This window comes from Cololabis saira, chromosome 16, assembly GCF_033807715.1.
Source record: "Cololabis saira isolate AMF1-May2022 chromosome 16, fColSai1.1, whole genome shotgun sequence".
NCBI classification, from domain to species: domain Eukaryota; kingdom Metazoa; phylum Chordata; class Actinopteri; order Beloniformes; family Belonidae; genus Cololabis; species Cololabis saira.
Window position 1 is genome coordinate 2,130,848 of NC_084602.1, and position 18,894 is coordinate 2,149,741.

Genomic DNA, 18,894 nt, shown 5'->3' on the forward strand with positions numbered 1-18,894 from the left:
AAAAAGTTAATTTATTTCAATAATTCAACTAGAATAAGGTGAAAAAGTTAATGAAAATACGGTACAAATCGTGTCCCGTATTAGTTCAATACGGGACGCAACATTTTTTTCTCAAATAAAGGACAATTCCGTATTTTACGGGACGGGTGGCAACCCTAGCTGTTCATTTAATCAAAAAGGGAACAGAAGGTTTTTATTTATCGCTTTTATTTTTGCCAAGAAACAGTTGACCATGATCCTTCAAGGAAATCCATGACAATGTGGGCTCCTACATAATTACAACTTTACAATTAAAGAAATGACTGTTGGTATTTATCAAGGACGTGCACTGAGGGGTTCAGTGTTAAAGGTGTATACACAGTCATCTTATATCGAGAAGTTTCCTTTTGAGAGCAACATTTCAGGAGGATAATTTGTATATGTATCACTTTTATTCAAGGCTAATAAAGCCTGCTTTTTCATCAGAAAATAACGTCCTAAAATGTGTGCTTGATGATGTTGTGGCATCTGCTCTGTGCAGGAGGCTCAAATGTTGCCAAACACTGATTGATGGGTATTCTTGTTGTGCGAAAAACACGCCAAAAAGTCTTCCTCGAATCAGAATACAAAACTGCAGAACATGCATACTATAACTAGATTTGGAATCTTGAACTAACGTTTTGCAGTACTTCATGATTTATTCTTTGATTTTTATGTTAGTCTAAATGATTTCACATCCTCCTGTCCTCCACTGTCATGTGGGGTCCCACGGGGCTCATTACTTGGACCTATGCTACTTTCTCTGTGTCTGCTACCCTTCACTTTCATTCTTAGAAAGCACAAAACCAGTTTCTATTGTTATGCAGATGACAAAGGGAAAGAGTACCTACTCCATACAAATGTTAACTGAGTGTCTAAAGGATATTTAGGCTTTGATGGCTTCTTGATGACTTCTTACATTTTAGTGAAAAGAAGACAGAAATAAATGCTTTCCTGGGCTCTTCTTCAGTGGACATCAGCCGTCTCGTACGGTTGACCAACAACTGCAATGGTTGTGGAAAACTAGAGCTATTCACCAATCTCCATCTTTCAATAAAAACAAGATCTGTGTCGGTTAACTGATTAGATGACTGTTTAGCTGTTTCTAAGTAAATGAAATGCCTAGACAATCAAAGATACAAGTGTTGTTATCATTTAAACTTTCAGTAGAGAACAGAAATTAGCTAGCATGTCAGCTGACACTGTCTGGCCTTTGGCAGGAGGGTCCCCCCTTATGATCCAGGTCCTGGTCCAGGTTTCTACCCCCCTTATGATCCAGGTCCTGGTCCAGGTTTCTACCCCCCTTATGATCCAGGTCCTGGTCCAGGTTTCTTCCCCCCTTATGATCCAGGTCCTGGTCCAGGTTTCTTCCTCCTAAAGGGGAGTTTTTCCTTGCAACTGTTTGGCTTAAGGCTTTTCTCCCACTATGGGAGTTTTTACCTGCCATTGTTTATGTAATAATTGCTCGGGGGTTTATGTTCTGGTCTCTGGAAAGCGTCTAGAGACAACATCTGTTGTATTAGACGCTATACAAATAAAATTGAATTGAATTGAACTAGCAGGGACTTCAACATGGAGGACATTATTTCCTGAGTTTTGGAGAAGCAACAAGGCACGCTTGAACTGTTAGTCCATAATGCATAGAAGGGAGTGTTACAAGATAGAAATACTTCACTGCAGTACATCAGAACTGAGTTAGAGAGGCAAGGCTCCACCGTGCATAATCAGATGCAACAAATTGACAAAACCCAGAAGGATGGTAAAAAAGATAGTACGTGTTTAATGCCTGCATTGATGATCTGAAGACATTTAAGCTGAATCTGACTGAAATGGAAGACAGATCTCGGCTTAATGATATACGCATTATTGGACTACTAGAGGGCCATGACAAAGACAACCCCATTGGGTTCCTTAAAGAACAGCTACCGGTGTGGCTCCCCTCTTTGCAGAAGGAGACGGTCATTGAAATCGACAGAGCACATCAAATATATGGCAACGCTATAACCCATAATCTGATCTTCAGGTCCCTGATATACAATCTCGCAAAACAATCCTGCCAGGGGCAATACAGAAAGGTGAACCGATTTGTGATTCTTACTCACCTCTTCAGTTTAGACCAGACTACAGTGCATTTACCATCCAGCAGCAAGTTTATAGGTGCACGGCATACACTACATGTTAAAGGGCTTTCCAACTTTATAATATATCCTGCCACCTTGAGAGAGACCCACAAAGGGAAGCAATAAGCCTTCACCACAGCAAAGGACGCTGACCACTTCTGCCAGGACCTGGACATGAGTGACGATGAAAACAACGCATACTTACTGGGAACCCTGCAGCTCAATCTACAACCGCTTGGGGAACAAAGACGGCTGCACAAGCGATACAGCAACAGCAATCTGACACTTGTCCGGCGTGGAGGAGTGACTATTTTGACACCCCGCCGAAATATGTGCAGAGCTAATGGCATAACGATTACATCTGGATATACTGTTTAACATGTCAACAGCTGACGTGGGTTTAATACAAAAAGATGGTTGCTTCACTAAGTGCAGTAACATGACAAGAAGTAAGATGGTTGGCACTTGATCATCACCCAGGGATAACCACATTCAAATATGCTGCTTTGGGACAAATGTCTAGAACAGTGATTCTTAACCCGGGCTGTCAGCGCCACCTAATGTGCAGCAAAAAACCCTTTAGTTTTGCATCACAGCTTCCCACCACGTGGTGCCAGTAAGGCACCAGTCAGTTGTTTAACACGCTCCAAAAAGCAGCAGAAAAAGACGCAGTTGACGAGTAACCTTGGGTTCTGCCATGCAAAAGTGAAGACTGCTAAATTGTCAAATTTATCAGCGGATTATAAGGCAATATTTTCATTTGCACTTTAAATTAATAAAATAAATAAATACATGTTCCCTTAGTAATCCCACAATGAGGAAATTCTTTCTCTGCATTTAACCCATTTATGAAACTTTTATTATTTTGAATGTATTCATGTTCTTACCAAAGTATTAATTTATCAACATTTCTCTTCAGTTGTTTGAGTCTATCTAAATCTAAATATTTTCTGATTTCTGAGTTTTGTGTTAAGAAACTTGATATGAGCATTTATACTTCTTGTAGCTACTTGGTTTGTTATAAATAAACGCCATTGAGATGATCACAGTGTATCATTGCAAGGTTTTTGCTGTTGGAGGACTTGATTTAATTATTGAATACAAAAACAGTGTTCACATTTGAATGGGCCCTTCAGCACCTTCAGCATGTGCTGGAGCGGTTTGAAGCGTATTTTACAGTATTTTACAGTATTTTACCCCTCTTTCCCGCCGTCCTCCCATATTAGTATTTTCCCTTTAAATTTCCGGTTTTATAATATAATAATTTTTAAGGGTTATGTGCCTTTCACAAGGTTAGTTGCAGCAAAGGGAACAAACTCGGAACAAAAAATCAGACCAGGTCATCGTACGACCTCTTTTCTTGTTGTTAAGTGGAGGTCAACCGGAGGTGGCTATTTGTTGAAATGGTTACCATGGTTACAGCGGCACCTAGTGTCACGAAGTCGGCCATGCTCAGGCCATTTATCCGATCTCTGAACAGCATGTAAACTCAGACAAGTGATTGGGTCTTTTGCATGTCTTTATCTGATACGATCAGAAATCCAATCTCTTTGCTGCATGTAAACGTACTGAGTGTTTCCCAACCCTGGTCCTTCAGTACCCCCGTGCTGCATGTTCCAGATGTTCCCCTGCTTCAACACACCGTGAGAGACATTACTGTGTCATCGATGACGAGCTGATGCTGACCATTGTTGAGACATATTGTCACGCAAGTTCCAGCTTCCTACACCCCTGCAGAGATGACACCTTGGAAGTAGCTTCGGCTTCCTACCCCTGCAGAGACGAAGACTTGAACCACAGAAATGCCATATGATGGAGTTCCTGACTGACTATGGGGTAGTTCCAAACTGAACGATCACATGTGACTGTAAATAGCTTTTAAATTGCTTCCTGTCTTTCACCTTTGGTTTGTTGATTCTTGCCGTCTGTGTTTTGAACTTATTGTATAAAAGCCCTGTTGTCAAACCACTCTGGGTCAGCATACCAACCTCAGACATGATCTTTGCTGGTCCTGCTCACCGCCGGCTTACTGAAATAAAACACTCAACCCCACAGCGGATTCCTGAACTGGATTTTATATTATTCTTCAACACCATTATTAGAGACCTGTCTTACACGGACAGTGGTACTCCAGGACCAGGGTTGGGAAACACTGCGATATCAGATGGCACATTGATGCAGATACTTACAGACACTGATGCCCTTATTTTTGGCAATATGTGAGAGTATCTATCTAGATCCATACATGGATAGATAGTTTGTTTTTAGGCAGAGACAAGCGGGCATACCATCTGATTATCAGAACTATTAAACTGTGAAATGATTGTTGCGATCAAATATCTGGATTTAATGAGTTAAGTAGAAAACTAATGCTAAAGAAAATCTATAGCTGCACTATACCGTACTATGTATAATGAGCAGTAAAGTCAGCAATATGCCACATGCCCACATTTAGTTATTTTCAAAAGCTTGAGTAGCGTCAACTGAAATGAAAAGTGTCATCAGCCAGCCGGGGGTCCCTGCTGCTCACTCATCGAGAAACAGTTCAACTTTTACAAGAATAAGCCAACTATACACATTTAGAAGAGGCGACAGCGTAAGCAACAAATGCTTGGGACATAAGGCGCTTTTCATGGTGAAATATTATGACAAATATGGAATAAACATTTTGTTTGTTTCAAATCCAAGAATACATTAATAAGAAGAAGTTCAAGGTACTTTCCATATCCTTAAATGTTTCTGCTACGTGAAATAATTCACAAACCGTACTCCTTTGGGGAGAAAACCAGAGTGTGTTTAATCGTGGCATGCATTAAATATAAACATTACTTTTTGGCAACACTGTCAAAACTGACGCTGCCCAGGCTTGTTGTTGAAACATTGCATTTTCCCCCCCAAAACAAATGTAAATTCAGTGTGAAAAGACATGCAATATTCGCTTGGACATCAACCAGGACACCGGGGTCCGTCTGATAACAATGTTTACCAGCAGGTTTGGGCAAAGTCAATCTATTGAAATCGTAGAGCAAAGCACCACTCTTAAAACTAAATTGAAAGCCTCAGGACTGTTTTTCTTTTCCCTAAGATGAGAAGTTTGCTCACAACAAGTCAGGTTGGAGCCATGCTCAGACACTCAGCTCCACAAAAACCAGCAATTTGCAGCCAAAACTTCAGCCCTTCGTCCATCTGAACGGTGTGATGGGAAATGTTTTGCTTCTAAGGGCAGAAAGGGGAGGTAAAGAGGGAGAGGGTGCTCTGGAAACAAAGACAACTTTGTGCTTTGTGGTTTTTATGTTGTCACGGAGAGATTGCCAACAGCATCATCACCATAGCCACAGTTTTTCCTCACAGTTTTGCTCACTGAGTTTCTTGCTCTGGCCCCTTTTTCTGCTCTTAATGTTACCTTTTGTCAGAAAATGCCAAACACAAAGCAGGTTTGGGCTTTAACCCTGTAACGCCGACATCTGGAATAGTTCACATTTATGAGAAGTACCGTATTTTCTGGACTATAAGCCGCTACTTTTTTCATAGGTTTTCAACCATGCAGCTTATACAAAGGTGCGGCTATTCTGTGGATTTTTTTCCACCACTCGGGGCGCTCTAACCGGAATTAGAATCAAAACAAAGACAAAATAAATGCAAAGAAGAATACGCTACTTCTTCTTTAGCAGATAGAAGTAGGTAGAAGCAGATTTCAAACAGATAGATAAATAAATACTGGTTATTTTCTCTTGGTTCTGTCCCGTTTTAATCAGCAAAGTTGCTGCCGTGTTAAAAGACACTGTTAGGAAAGGATCTATTTAGATACAAACATGTACATCATTTACAGATCAGAATCCTTCTGTACATGTAGTAAATATCTAATCTAACAACATAAATATCTGCAGCCTGCATATCTTTTTTTTTTTAAATAGAGCAGATGCGGCCTATATACAGGTGCGGCTTGTATATCTTTTTTTTTATTATTTTTTTAAAAATAGAGCGGATGCGGCTTGTATACAGGTGCGGCTTATAGTCCAGAAAATACGGTATTTATTATATACTAAAATTAAAAACACCCCCAATTTTAACTTAAACTGTTCTAAATCTAAAATTTACCCCAGGAGGGGTCAATAAAGTTGATATTTTCAATAAAATGTTGTGTATAATAATGAATACATTGGATGATTTTGATTGACGGGCTGGAGGGAGGACTCAGAAATCCATGCATTTGTCACATTCAGCATCAAGGGTTAAAAGGGACACGCTTAAAAAGGTTTTTTTTTAAGGCCTTAGCATAAATGTTTGGTATTTGGGGCGCCTACTAGACCATAGAACACCTTACTAAACCAATCAGTCAGGTGCTGCAATGATCCTGAAAGGGACTGAAGTAGTTTGAAAAATGATTGGCTAAACAGGTTCAAGTATCACCAATTCATTAACTTGAAGAGTAAGGGTTAAAAAAATCTAACCAATTGGAAGAGGAATAATAGCAAGGACAGTCAAAAGCTAAAGGTGTATAAATGTGGGTTTTGTTGATAATAACAATGTTATTTCTCCTTGAGAAGCTGCTAACTCATTGAACCTGCCCGTTTCCTTCCCTCACTTATTCTAACAATGTTAACAAATGAAAATGTATCTCCAAAACTCCCAAAGGCTGCGTCTTCAAATAGCTTCTGTTTACCCCATAATTAGTTTTATATTACACACATATGAAGACAGCTCAATTATTTTTTCCTTTTCCCAAATAAGCACCTTAAATCCAACGGGTTTTCACAACAGCCATTTTCTGCCACCTTAGTAATCAAACTATATTTCTGTTGACCTTATTTATTTGGGGCTTTTTTTATCTTCTTTGAGCACCAACTTAACATCCAAAAAATCTAAGCATAGGAAATAAAAGTAAATAATTTATGTGAGATAAACAGCCAGCTATGGTGTTAAGTTTTTGTGTTGCTGACCCATCAATCTACATCCAGCTGCACAAAAAAATGTAGCTTGTTCCTCTTTATTGTTTGATTTTAATGTCTATTTTTTTATTTTAATGTGTATCTTTTGTCTGACTTTCTCCCATAATGTAACTGTGGTCAATCTCTCCATCATCGCTCCATTATCTCCTCAGTCACTGTGGTGTACTGCGTAGTTGAGTATGCAGTTAATCCTATTCTTACCCCTCTTCTTTCAGTGCCCCCCACTCCCCCCCACTCCCCTCCTCGTCACTGGGGGGGCACATTGAGATGGATGGATGGACAGAAAAAATTGGGTAAATGGTGACAATGGAGCATTAGAGAGGGAAGATGATGGGGAAGACACCACTTCAGATGAATTCCTGGGAAAATTGCTTTCAGAGCTCAGAAACCAGCTGCAGAGCAAAAGTTCCTCAAAACAAAAGATGGAATCAAGTTATGTAATATTGGGACATAATTACATTCTGCACTTACACTTAGACCAGATTTTGAATTTTAGGGCGCCTATAATATTTGACAGCTGACTGTTGGCTAGAAAGCCGACAATCAATGAAAAAGTCAGAGCGCTTAGCTGATAACTGCACAAGGGTGCTTGTTTGTTTGTTTTGATATTGCAACCAGATTACTTTACTAGAGCAACCAAAAGGCTTGACTGCTCTTGCGTGCTTGCTGATTGGGTAACGTACTGCGTCACGCATCGCGTCACTTCCTGGTGTTACGGTCTGTTGCTGCTGCACGGCGTGCAGGCACAGATCTCTCCCGACTTTTTTGTCTTAAACTTAGACTGTTTTCTGGTAAAATAGCACTATATCTGGTACATTACTGTCTTTATTTCAACACTCGCTCATTTTCTCTTCCGTAACTTTCACTGTCACCAATCACCAATACATTTTCTGTCCGTTAGCCTCCGTTAGCATCTTAGCATGGGCTCTCGGTCTCCCACCGTTTCACCTCTTTGCTGCTCAGTGTGTGAAATGTTTAGTTATTCCTCTGCCTCCTTTAGTGAAGACGGTAAGTCCTTAAAATGTAGTTTATTTACAGGGCTGGAGGCGAGGCTCAGTCAGTTAGAGGTCCGGTTCTGCCAATTTGACCATAGTCTGATAGCCTCCTCAGCTAACCAGGCTAAGCTAGCGGCGGACCGGCCCATAGCAGCTGAGGGTAGCCGCTCCCCTGCAGCTCCCGAGCAGCCGGCCAGTCAGGACCGGTGGGTGACGGTTCGGGGGAAGCGTAGTAAAGGGCTCACGGAACACCACCACCCGCTTCATGTGTCTAACCGATTTTCCCCACTCAGCGACACACCCGTTGAGAAGCCGACCCTGGTGATTGGCGACTCCATAGTCAGACATGTGAAGCCGACTCCAGAGACCATAGTTAGGTGTATCCCGGGGGCCAGAGCGGGCGACATAGAAGCAAATTTGAAGCTACTGGCAAAGGGTAATCGTAAATATGGTAAAGTTATCATCCATGTCGGAGCTAACGACTCCCGTCTTCGCCAGTCGGAAGTAACCAGAATGAATATTGTCTCGGTGTGTAACTTCGCTAAAACCATGTCGGACTCCGTAGGTTTCTCTGGCCCCCTCCCCAATCTGACCAGCGATGACATGTTTAGTCGCATGCTCTCGCTCCGTCGCTGGTTGTATCGGTGGTGTTCAGAAAACGACGTGGCCTTTATTGACAATTGGGAAACGTTCTGGGGAAAGCCCGGTCTGATTAGAAGAGACGGCATTCATCCCACCCGCGATGGTGCTGCTCTTGTCTCTAGTAATTTGGCCTGTTTCATTAGACCCTCTCCCTGACATCGCAGGGTCCAGGCCAGGATGCAGAGCTGTAGTTTAACACACTTCTCTGCTGCTTCTCGAGGACCAACGCCTGCCAACAAAACTATAAGATTACATGATGTAACTGGTAACTCTAACCAGGTGCCTAGCAAAATAGAAGTGGTTGCAGTTCCCCGCCCTCCACTAGTTCACCAGGTGCGGCGTTATAGAGGCGTTAACCAAAATAATCTTGTAAAAATTAAAACCAATGCACATTTGGTACCAATAAGAGACCGAAAAATTAGATGCGGACTACTAAATATACGATCGTTAAGCTCCAAGTCTCTGTTATTAAACGATATAATTACAGAGAGCAGGAGTGATGTTTTCTGCTTAACAGAAACATGGTTACAGGATGAAGAGTATGTTAGTTTGAATGAATCAACTCCGCCCGGCTACTTTAATCATCACATTCCTAGAAACACGGGCCGGGGCGGAGGAGTCGCAGCAATTTATAACTCCAGTCTCCAAACAAAAATTGAACCTAAGTGCAATCATAATACGTTTGAAAGCCTCACGCTTAGTCTGAAATTTCCGAGCTGGAAATCAGAGAAGCCAGTTGTGTTAGTGGTAGTGTATCGGCCCCCTGCTGGCGCTTATCTAGAGTTTTTGTCTGAATTTTCAGATTTCCTTTCTGGATTATTGATCAGTACAGATAAATTCATCATAGTGGGTGATTTTAATATTCATATGGATGTTGAAAGCGATAATCTTAAATTAGCTTTCAATTCTCTTCTAGAATCAATGGGTATCTCACAAAAAGTGGACGGGCCGACGCATTGTTTTGGTCATACTCTCGATCTCGTTCTCACCTACGGTGTTGAAACTGATGGTCTGTTGGTGTCACCTGTTAACTCCCTTTTATCCGACCATTATTTAATAACGTTGGAATTGAATGTTGTTGATGTTGAAGTGCATATACATATATATATATATATATATATATATATATATATATATATATATATATATATATATATATATATATATATATATATATATATATATTTGCAGGGCAGGAGGTATTATTTTAGCAGATGTTTGTCTGATGAAACTATTGCTAAATTTAAGGAGGCCATTGCTCATCTTGCAACAGTGGAAAATAGTGAAGCCTCTACTGAAGCAATAGAGGCCAGTGACCTGGGTTCTACCTCTGATGTTGATGTTGATTTTCTTGTTAGTAACACTGCTGATCTGTTGCACTCAGCTTTAGATGAAGTTGCTCCTTTGAAAAGGAGGGTTTCTAGCCACAGGAGCTTAACTCCCTGGTACAATTCAGATATTCGCATGTTGAAACAAAGCGTGCGTAAAATAGAAAGGAAGTGGCACTCTTGTAAGTCTGTAGACTCTTATCGTGAATGGAAAGATATTCTAATAGTATATAAAAAAGCCATTCGCAAAGCCAGAACAGCTTATTATTCAACGTTGATAGAGGATAACAAAAGTAACCCACGTTTTCTGTTCAGCACTGTAGCCAGGCTGACAAAGAGTCACAGCTCTGTGGAGCCGTGCATCCCTGCAGCTCTCAGTAGTGAGGACTTTATGAGCTTCTTTAACAGTAAAATCACGAGAATTAGAGAAGAAATCAACCAGCCGGTTGTGGGCGTTTCTTCAGCTTTAGCGACTTCCCTAGGCTCTGACTTGTCTCTAGACTGTTTTGATCCTATAGACCTCCCTGAGCTGACTTCACTCGTTAATAGAGCTAAGTCAACCACATGTATGTTAGACCCCATCCCGACTCGACTATTCAAAAATGTTTTTTCTCTTATTGGTGTGACAATACTGGACCAAATCAACCTATCCCTAAACCTAGGATATGTACCACAGGTTTTCAAAGTGGCAGTAATTAAACCTTTACTTAAAAAACCTTCCTTTGACCCAGACACCTTAGCTAATTATAGGCCAATTTCTAACCTTCCATTTGTATCTAAAATTCTGGAAAAGGCAGTTTCAAGCCAGTTATGTGACTATTTGTATAGAAATGATCTGTTTGAAGTCTTTCAGTCAGGGTTCAGAATGCATCATAGCACAGAGACAGCACTGGTTCGAGTTACGAATGACCTTCTTATGGCCTCAGATAAGGGATTAGTTTCCATACTGGTTCTACTGGACCTCAGTGCTGCTTTTGACACTATAGATCATGGCATTTTACTGCACAGGTTAGAGCATGTTGTTGGGATTAAAGGGACAGCTCTACGTTGGTTTTAATCATATCTATCTGACAGGTTCCAGTTTGTTCATGTACATGAGGTTTTTTCAGAACAGTCAAGGGTCTGTTATGGTGTTCCGCAGGGTTCAGTGCTAGGGCCAATCTTGTTTAGTTTATACATGCAGCCCTTGAGAAGTATAATCCAGAATCACGGCATACACTTTCATTGTTATGCTGATGATACGCAGCTCTACTTGTCTATGAAGCCGGATGAAACAGAACCGTTAGTTAAGCTTCAGGCATGTCTTAGGGACATCAAGGACTGGATGTCCAGAAATTTCTTGCTTCTAAATTCAGATAAAACAGAGGTTATCATTCTTGGTCCAGAGCATCTTAGGAAGGGATTAGATGGTGTTGCGATGGCTTCCAGTGCAACTGTGAGAAACCTTGGTGTTGTTTTCGATCAGGATTTGTCGTTTAAACCATATGTTAATCAGGTTTGTAAAATAGCGTTTTTCCATCTCCGTAATATTGCAAAAATTAGGAAAATCCTTTCGCAGAGGGATGCAGAAAAACTAGTTCATGCGTTTGTATCTTCTAGACTGGATTACTGTAATGTGTTGTTAGCAGGATGTCCAAGTAATTTGCTGAATAGGCTCCAGCTGATCCAGAATGCAGCAGCACGAGTACTGACAGGAATTAGCAGGAGAGACCACGTCTCTCCTGTGTTAGCGTCGCTCCATTGGCTACCTGTAAAATTCAGAATTCAATTTAAAATTTTATTACTTGCATATAAAGCCCAAAACGGCTTAGCTCCGCAGTATTTACAAGATTTGATAGTGCCTTATGTTCCTGGCCGAGCTCTCCGCTCCCAGGGTGCAGGTTTACTCGTAGTTCCTAGAGTATCTAAATGTAGATTTGGAGGGCGGGCGTTCTGCTATCAGGCACCATTACTTTGGAACCAACTTCCAATCTGGGTTAAGGAGGCTGACACCACCTCCACCTTTAAAACTAAACTTAAAACCTTTCTGTTTAGTAAAGCTTATAGTTAGTGTTTAGTAAACCTCTAGCTGGTGTTGGTAAATCTCTAGGTAGTGTAAACTTTAGTGTGTTAGAGTCAGTAGTCATAGTCGCAGCTATAGAACAAAACTATAATAGTTAGTCTCAAATATAGCTTCGCGGTAGATATGCTGCTATAGGCTTATGCTGCAGGGGGGCACCGCCATGATCCGCTGGGCGGTGCCTCTCACCCTTCTTCTCCTCTCCTTTTCCCTGCCTCTCTTCTCCATTACCATTTTTATTTATTATAAATATCTCATAGCTATCATTTTTGTCCATCGTTCCTGTAGTTTCTTGTGCCGGCCCCCCTTTTTTCTCTTTTGTGTATGTTTGCAGGCCGGAGCCTCAGGAGCTGCGTTCTGGCCTGTGTTCCCGGCCCTCCCCCCCCTCTGGTCATCCCATTGCTTCTTCCACCTGCCTACGTGGATGTCTGCTGTTGCTGCTTCCGCCTGCCTGCACCCCCCCCCCCCCCCCCTCTGGTCATCCCGCTACTCCTTCCACATGACTGTTGTGTGCTGCTGACGCCCCCCCCCCTCTGGTCATCCCGCTGCTGCTTCCACATGACTGTTGTGTGCTGCTGACGCCCCCCCCCCCCCCCACCTCTGGTCATCCCGCTGCTGCTTCCACCTGCCTGCTGTGTGCTGTCGAAGTCCCTGACTCCCCCAGTCTGGCCTTCGGCAGGAGGGTCCCCCCTTATGAGCCTGGTCCTGCTCAAGGTTTCTTCCCTCCTAAAGGGGAGTTTTTCCTTGCCACTGTTTGGCTTAAGGCTTTTCTCCCACTAGGGGAGTTTTTACCTGCCATTGTTTATATAATAATTGCTCGGGGGTTTATGTTTATGTTTATGTTCATGTTCTGGATCTCTGGAAAGCGTCTAGAGACAACATCTGTTGTATTAGACGCTATATAAATAAAATTGAATTGAATTGAATTGAACTAGAGGAAACCATACCAACATATACAAATGATGTTCAAATAATGTTTAGATAAAAAAAAAGAAAAAAACAAGCCAACGTAGCTTAGACCGCAACCTCCATCTTTTACAATGTGCAGGTATTACTGTACACCTGATGGTTAACACTTGGTCTGCTGCTAAATGACAAAAAGTAAACCAGAGACAAACAAAACCGTTAAACTTTAAAGTCTAGTGGCTTCTTCCACCCCTGAAACATACACTGTAATCACAACCCTGTAGATCAGCATTTGACTGCACAGGTTAGAGCATGTTGTTGGGATCAAAGGGACCGGTTTAAATCCTATCTATCCGGTTCTAGTTTGTTCATGTACACGAGGTTTCTTCAGAACAGTTGAGGGTATGCCATGGTGTCCAGCAGGGTTCAGTGCTAGGGCCAATCTGTTTCAGTTTATAAATGCAGCCCATGGGAAGTATTTGCTATGCTGATGATACGCTGCTCTATTTGTCTATGAAGCCAGATGAAACAGAACCGTTAGTTAACTTCAGGCATGTCTTAGGGACATCAATGTCCACTCATTTATTGCTTCTAAATTCTGATAAAACAAAGATTAATATTTTTGGTCGAAAACATCTTAGGAAGGGATTAGATGTTGTTGCAATGGCCTTGGGTGCTACTGTGAGAAACCTTGGAGTTATTTTGATAAGGATTTTTGAATTAAACACCATATTAATCATGTTTTTAAAACAACAATTTTCCATCTCCGTAATATCTCAGGGATCAGGAACGTCCTGTCCCAGAGTGATGCAGAAAAAACTAATTCAGGCGTTTGTAACTTCTAGACTAGATTACTGTAATGTATTATTAGCAGGATGTAAGCAAGTCAATTTTTGGAATATGTGTTTCGTAAAGACTCTGGTTAGTGTAAACTCTAGTGTGTGAGGGCCAGTAGGCGTAGCTGCAGCTGCAGGACCAGACTAGAGCAGCTGGTCTTAAACAGAACTTCATCCTAGATATGCTGCTACAGTCCTACGCTGCAGGGGGACCAACATCCACTGAGCATTGCCCATCACCCCTCCTTCTCTAATTAATAACTGTTGTCAGTTATTAATTAGAAGTATCTCATAACCATCACTGTTCTCCGTTTTTGTTGTAGATTGTTGTGCTGGCCTTTTCTCTTCTGTGAATGTTTGCAGGCCAGAGCTTCAGGAGCTGCATGCCGACCTGAGGTCCCCCCCTCTGATCATCCCACTGCTTGCTTCACCTGTCTGTGTGGATGTCTGGTAGATGCCTGTTGACATCCTAGTTTTCCTCAAGAGATGACCTGCGAATGTTTACATGAAGCACGGAGCTGAGGGGATTGTCTGAAATGTGTATTTGACTGTGTGATTGACATTTATCAACCATGCCCCCTGGCTGTGATTGGATGAGCTGCAACGGGAGCGGTGGAAACTTGTTAACTGCATTGCGAGCTGTAGGCAGTCCAAAAGGAGCAGATTTGTTTCTCAAATTACCAAGTTTATGTCATATCATCAGAAAATAATGATAATTTCAGAAAATGTGAAAAGAATTGACTCACCAACTGCAACTTTAATATTATCTGGTCTATGAGAAGAAGTGCAGGGTTCAGTGCCTTGTTCAAGGTCAGAGATTCCAGGACATTTTGAAAGTAGGATTCAGGGGGAAAAGGGCTAACCAGGTTCCTCTCCTGAGCCATAGCAGCTAGACAGTAGTTGGCATTTAATATATTTAAAATGAAGAGATTATCATCTGTTATTGATGTATATTCTATTAAATGCAACTCTGACAATCTTCCCCAACAACAGCCCCAGCAGGTAGTTTGATGATAAGCAAGTCATTTTAGCCAGTTAGCATTAGAACCAGGACCTCCAGCAGACCATTTTAGTCTCTCTGACAAACATAAAGAAAGCTTTTGATTTCTGTTTCCTTTCAGGCACAGAGTTTAAATGACAAATCAGTGATCCCAGGCACAACTTTAAATTAAAACAAACTTTTAAATTAATTCAGTTGACCCCTTTGGCGACATTATTCTGCAGGGACATGTTTTGTCTTTCTGTCATTGTTAAGTGTGTTCAGCGTGTCACAAAAAAGCATTATAAAAACCAGTGACATTCACCAACTAAAGAAACTTTTAACTCATTTGATTTATGAATATATTTGACTCAATAGACAGAAACAATGAGAAAGACAGAAACTCACTCATCATTTGCATGAGCAAAACCCCCATATTTCCTCTGATAAATGTGTGAGCTTCACCGTCATCGATAGAGTTAATATCAGATAACAACAACCCGACTTGACACGACAGCTTGAATACAGTTTCATCCACTCAGGTCCAAGCTTCCTGGATTCTCAAGACGGTACAAATTTTAAAAAAAGAACCTCCCAGAACCCCATCACCAGCGGAGTGGGCAGGATGTGGACCAGGACCAGTTTCAGTTCCACATGCAAACCCAGACCCGTCTGATAGTTTATTTAGCTGCTAATCTGATGCTGAGGCTACGACTAACTCACATCCAGCATTAGAACCGTCACAAATGATTCTCATCTGTGGAAGTTTTAATACTATAAAACCTTACCAGATGACTCAAAGTATTCACTCTACAAATTAGTTTCAGTCGACGTTTATGAATTTAAAGGAGCTTGAGGCTGGATTTATGAAAAAAAATTGTATACGTTTTAATTTTTCTAGTGATAATGTCAGATGAAGCGTTCCAAACCAAAAAGAATGAGCCCTCTAGCGTATCTGTCCGTTGCCTTGAACAGGCTGTGTGCTGCAAAATGTGCTGCAGTGCTGGGGCCGCTTTTCCCGTGCTGCCCTGCGGATGTGACGTCACATGACGCTGCATGTGCGTTCTCCCCGTTCTCCCGTGCCGGCTTCACTGTTGGCTGCAGTACCCCCGACGGCCGTCGTGGCGAAGGGTGGCGCTAATGAGTCTCATTTCTTAAAAGGAGCCTCATGCTCCTTTAAAAGAAAGAATTTCACAACTCGTTTTCCGCATTTAAATCAAACATATTTCTTCTTTTTTGTGCACTGGATGAACCTCGTTTTGAAGGACCTTGAAAATACAATTAGTTCATTCAAATCAAGCGTATTTATACTTGATACAGATATTCACATTATGACTCAATGATAGACTCTGTCATCTCATCCCCATTTATGCTCCCACTCATGAACACATGAACTTAACCCTAACCCTAACACTCATGAACACATGAACCTAACCCTAACACTCATGAACACATGAACCTAACCCTAACCCACTCATGAACACATGAACCTAACCCTAACACTCATGAACACACCACAAGGGGAAAACAACTTTTAAAGAGAAAGAAAAGGAAACTGAAATGTACAAGTTTCAGTGTAACCTGTAAAGGTCAAAACATTTGGAATTATTGATAGTGCTAAAAGAGTCTGGATCTCTCTCAATTTTTTAAAAGAGACTAAAACAAAAATTGTTATTAAATAATGTTTAAATTATTTAATAAAATTATTAAATTGTGTATGTACCAATACATTATGTATAATTTTTATAAGAATATCTTTGTATCTAGGAAATCTGAGGAGGTCTCAGGGTTTTATTGTGCGTTTTTTCTTTTTTAGGTTATAAGGTTATTATATGTATGTATTATATGTGTAATTTATAGTTGTTTTGCTGTGTGACTGGGCTCCTATTCATAAGCTACAGTAGCTTCTAGGGAGTCCCATTTTACAAACCTCAATTGATTGATTATTATCTGTATTTGTGTTTTTTAATTATTTGTAAATAAACTCTAAACTCAACTCAACTCAACTCAAAATTTAGGAGTTCTGTTTGAACTTGTCACAGCTGCTTGGAAAGAGTGAGAACGTTCAATCTCTCAGCAGCAAAACAAATACATAATTGTGACTTCAGATGCACCAGTTGCACGGCGTCCCTGCCCTGCCTTGCTCTTATGTGGAACATCAGGACTTGATAAGTGCAAGGGTGGCTCAGGACCAGTCACACCGACAGGAACGCATCAGCTCAGCGATGGAAGCCGTAGCTCCACTGCCAACGCCGCCGCCATCAAAGCCGACACGCGCCGAGCTGTTTGCTCCCCATTTGTTCAAGTTTGTCTGTGTTCATTAGTCGCTGGTATGAACATAGATGCAAATCCCAAAGCGTTGTATTGAAGGCGTCTGAATAAATGAAGAAAAAAAAGATGCTGAACCAACTCTGCAAGCTGGAACAAAACTATCAAATCCCTGCATCTGACGACAGCCAAACATCAAACCGCCCAAGCAGAACCAAACATGGACGGATATCAGTGCACCGTGTATCACACGCTGGAAAAAACACACCGCTGAGCTGTTGTGATGAACCTTTGTTTACATCCGTTCGACATCTGCCAGCAAAGACATGTCATTGAGGGGGTCATCTTATTCCCACCTTCAACATCACACCCACCCAATCCTCTTCCAGGTCTGCTGTCAGACATTAACAGCTCAAAGTTAATTCCACCAGCGTGCACGCGCACACACGCACACACACAGAAACGGGAGTAGTTTCACTGCTCTCTGAGACGGATATTGTCACCCATGGATTCTTGTTTTCCGCGGCGCACATTCACCTTGCTGGAAGCATCTAGCTTCCCATGCATGGGCACTTGCACTTCCAGGTAGCCTATAATGAATGAATGAATGAATGAATGTTTATTTCTGTACATTTATTTGTAACCAAAAGGGTGTAGGTAGAAGCAAAGGCTTATATATACCTACCCCTTTTTACTGGTACCTTACATTGGTGACAGCAAATACAAAAAGAGCAAAGCTCAAGACTTTGTAATGAATTATCAGTAAACTCAAATATCCTATAATAGCAAAATAAAGAAAGGCACAGAGCTCAAAACACAAAAATAACTTACATTTCCCATCATAGCAAAAATAAATGGCTCAAAAACGCAAAATAAACTTAAATTTTCCCATAATCACGCAGCCCAAACAACGGTTCCATGGACCTGTTACCCAGACAGATGCCTCCCTGTCTGCGCGCCGCGGTACCCGGAGGGGGGAGCCGCGCCGCCGCCGCCGCGCCGCGGCTCCCCCTCCCGGGACCGGCAGCGCAGCCCCGGCGGCCCCGGTGCAGCAGGCAGCGATGCAGCGCTGCAGCTGCAGGAAAACAGACATGCAGAAATGCAGACGCCGTTACCGTTCTCTGCGCGTCGGGTCCTGCTGGATGCTCGGCTTGGTGGGCGCCATCTTCCTGGGAGAAAAACTGTTGGATTCCTCACTTTCCTCCCTCTCCTCTCTCCTCCGGTAGGCGGCTCTACGTCGGCTCTACGCGGGGCGGCGGCGGCGGCGGCGGCTCGGAGCGCCCTGACAGCACTGCGTCATGGCCGGTGCGTTAAGACAAAGCCATGTCCGTGTGCGGGGTGTGCGCACGCGCGCGTGCGTGTTGTGCTTGTGTCTTTTTTTCCCTCGACTGTCGCGGAAAAGCTGGAGACAGAGGGATGGAGAAGCTGGAGACAGCGGGGATGGAGGAGAGAGAGTGGTGCAGCGGCGGGTCCGGGTGGGTGCGCTCACATCCCTTTGATGGGTCTGCGTGTCTCTCTGCGTGTCTCTGCGTGTCTCTCTGCGTGTTTGTCTTTCCTGTCTAACACCACGGCGGAATGTGTTGCGCTCCGGCTCAGACGCGTCAGATCTCCATCCTCGCCGATCCTGCAGCACCTGTTTCAGTCCGTATCCCCTCAACCCGGCCCGACAGGGGCGCCTCCAAAAATGTTTCATTGGGGGGGGGGGGGGGGGGGGGGCAGATGGGGCCACTTAAATTCTTGATGGACACCAAAACTAAAAGCCGTCTTTACAGGATTGTAATACTGTTGTAGTAT

General features: G+C 42.3%; 1 protein-coding gene across 2 annotated transcripts in view; it reads right to left on the bottom strand.

Annotated features, from left to right (window-relative positions):
- The window catches only part of LOC133462256 (neuronal PAS domain-containing protein 3), a 331,973-nt gene extending 313,475 nt beyond the window's left edge, over positions 1-18,498 (bottom strand). For both annotated transcript variants that reach the window (XR_009784244.1, XM_061743401.1), the window contains exon 1: positions 18,216-18,498. Coding sequence is in view for 1 of the 2 variants with exons in the window: in XM_061743401.1 (XP_061599385.1) it covers positions 18,216-18,265 (50 nt within the window). In the remaining variant the exon portion in view is untranslated. The remainder of the gene's footprint in view (positions 1-18,215) is intronic.
- Positions 18,499-18,894: the final 396 nt, after the last annotated feature.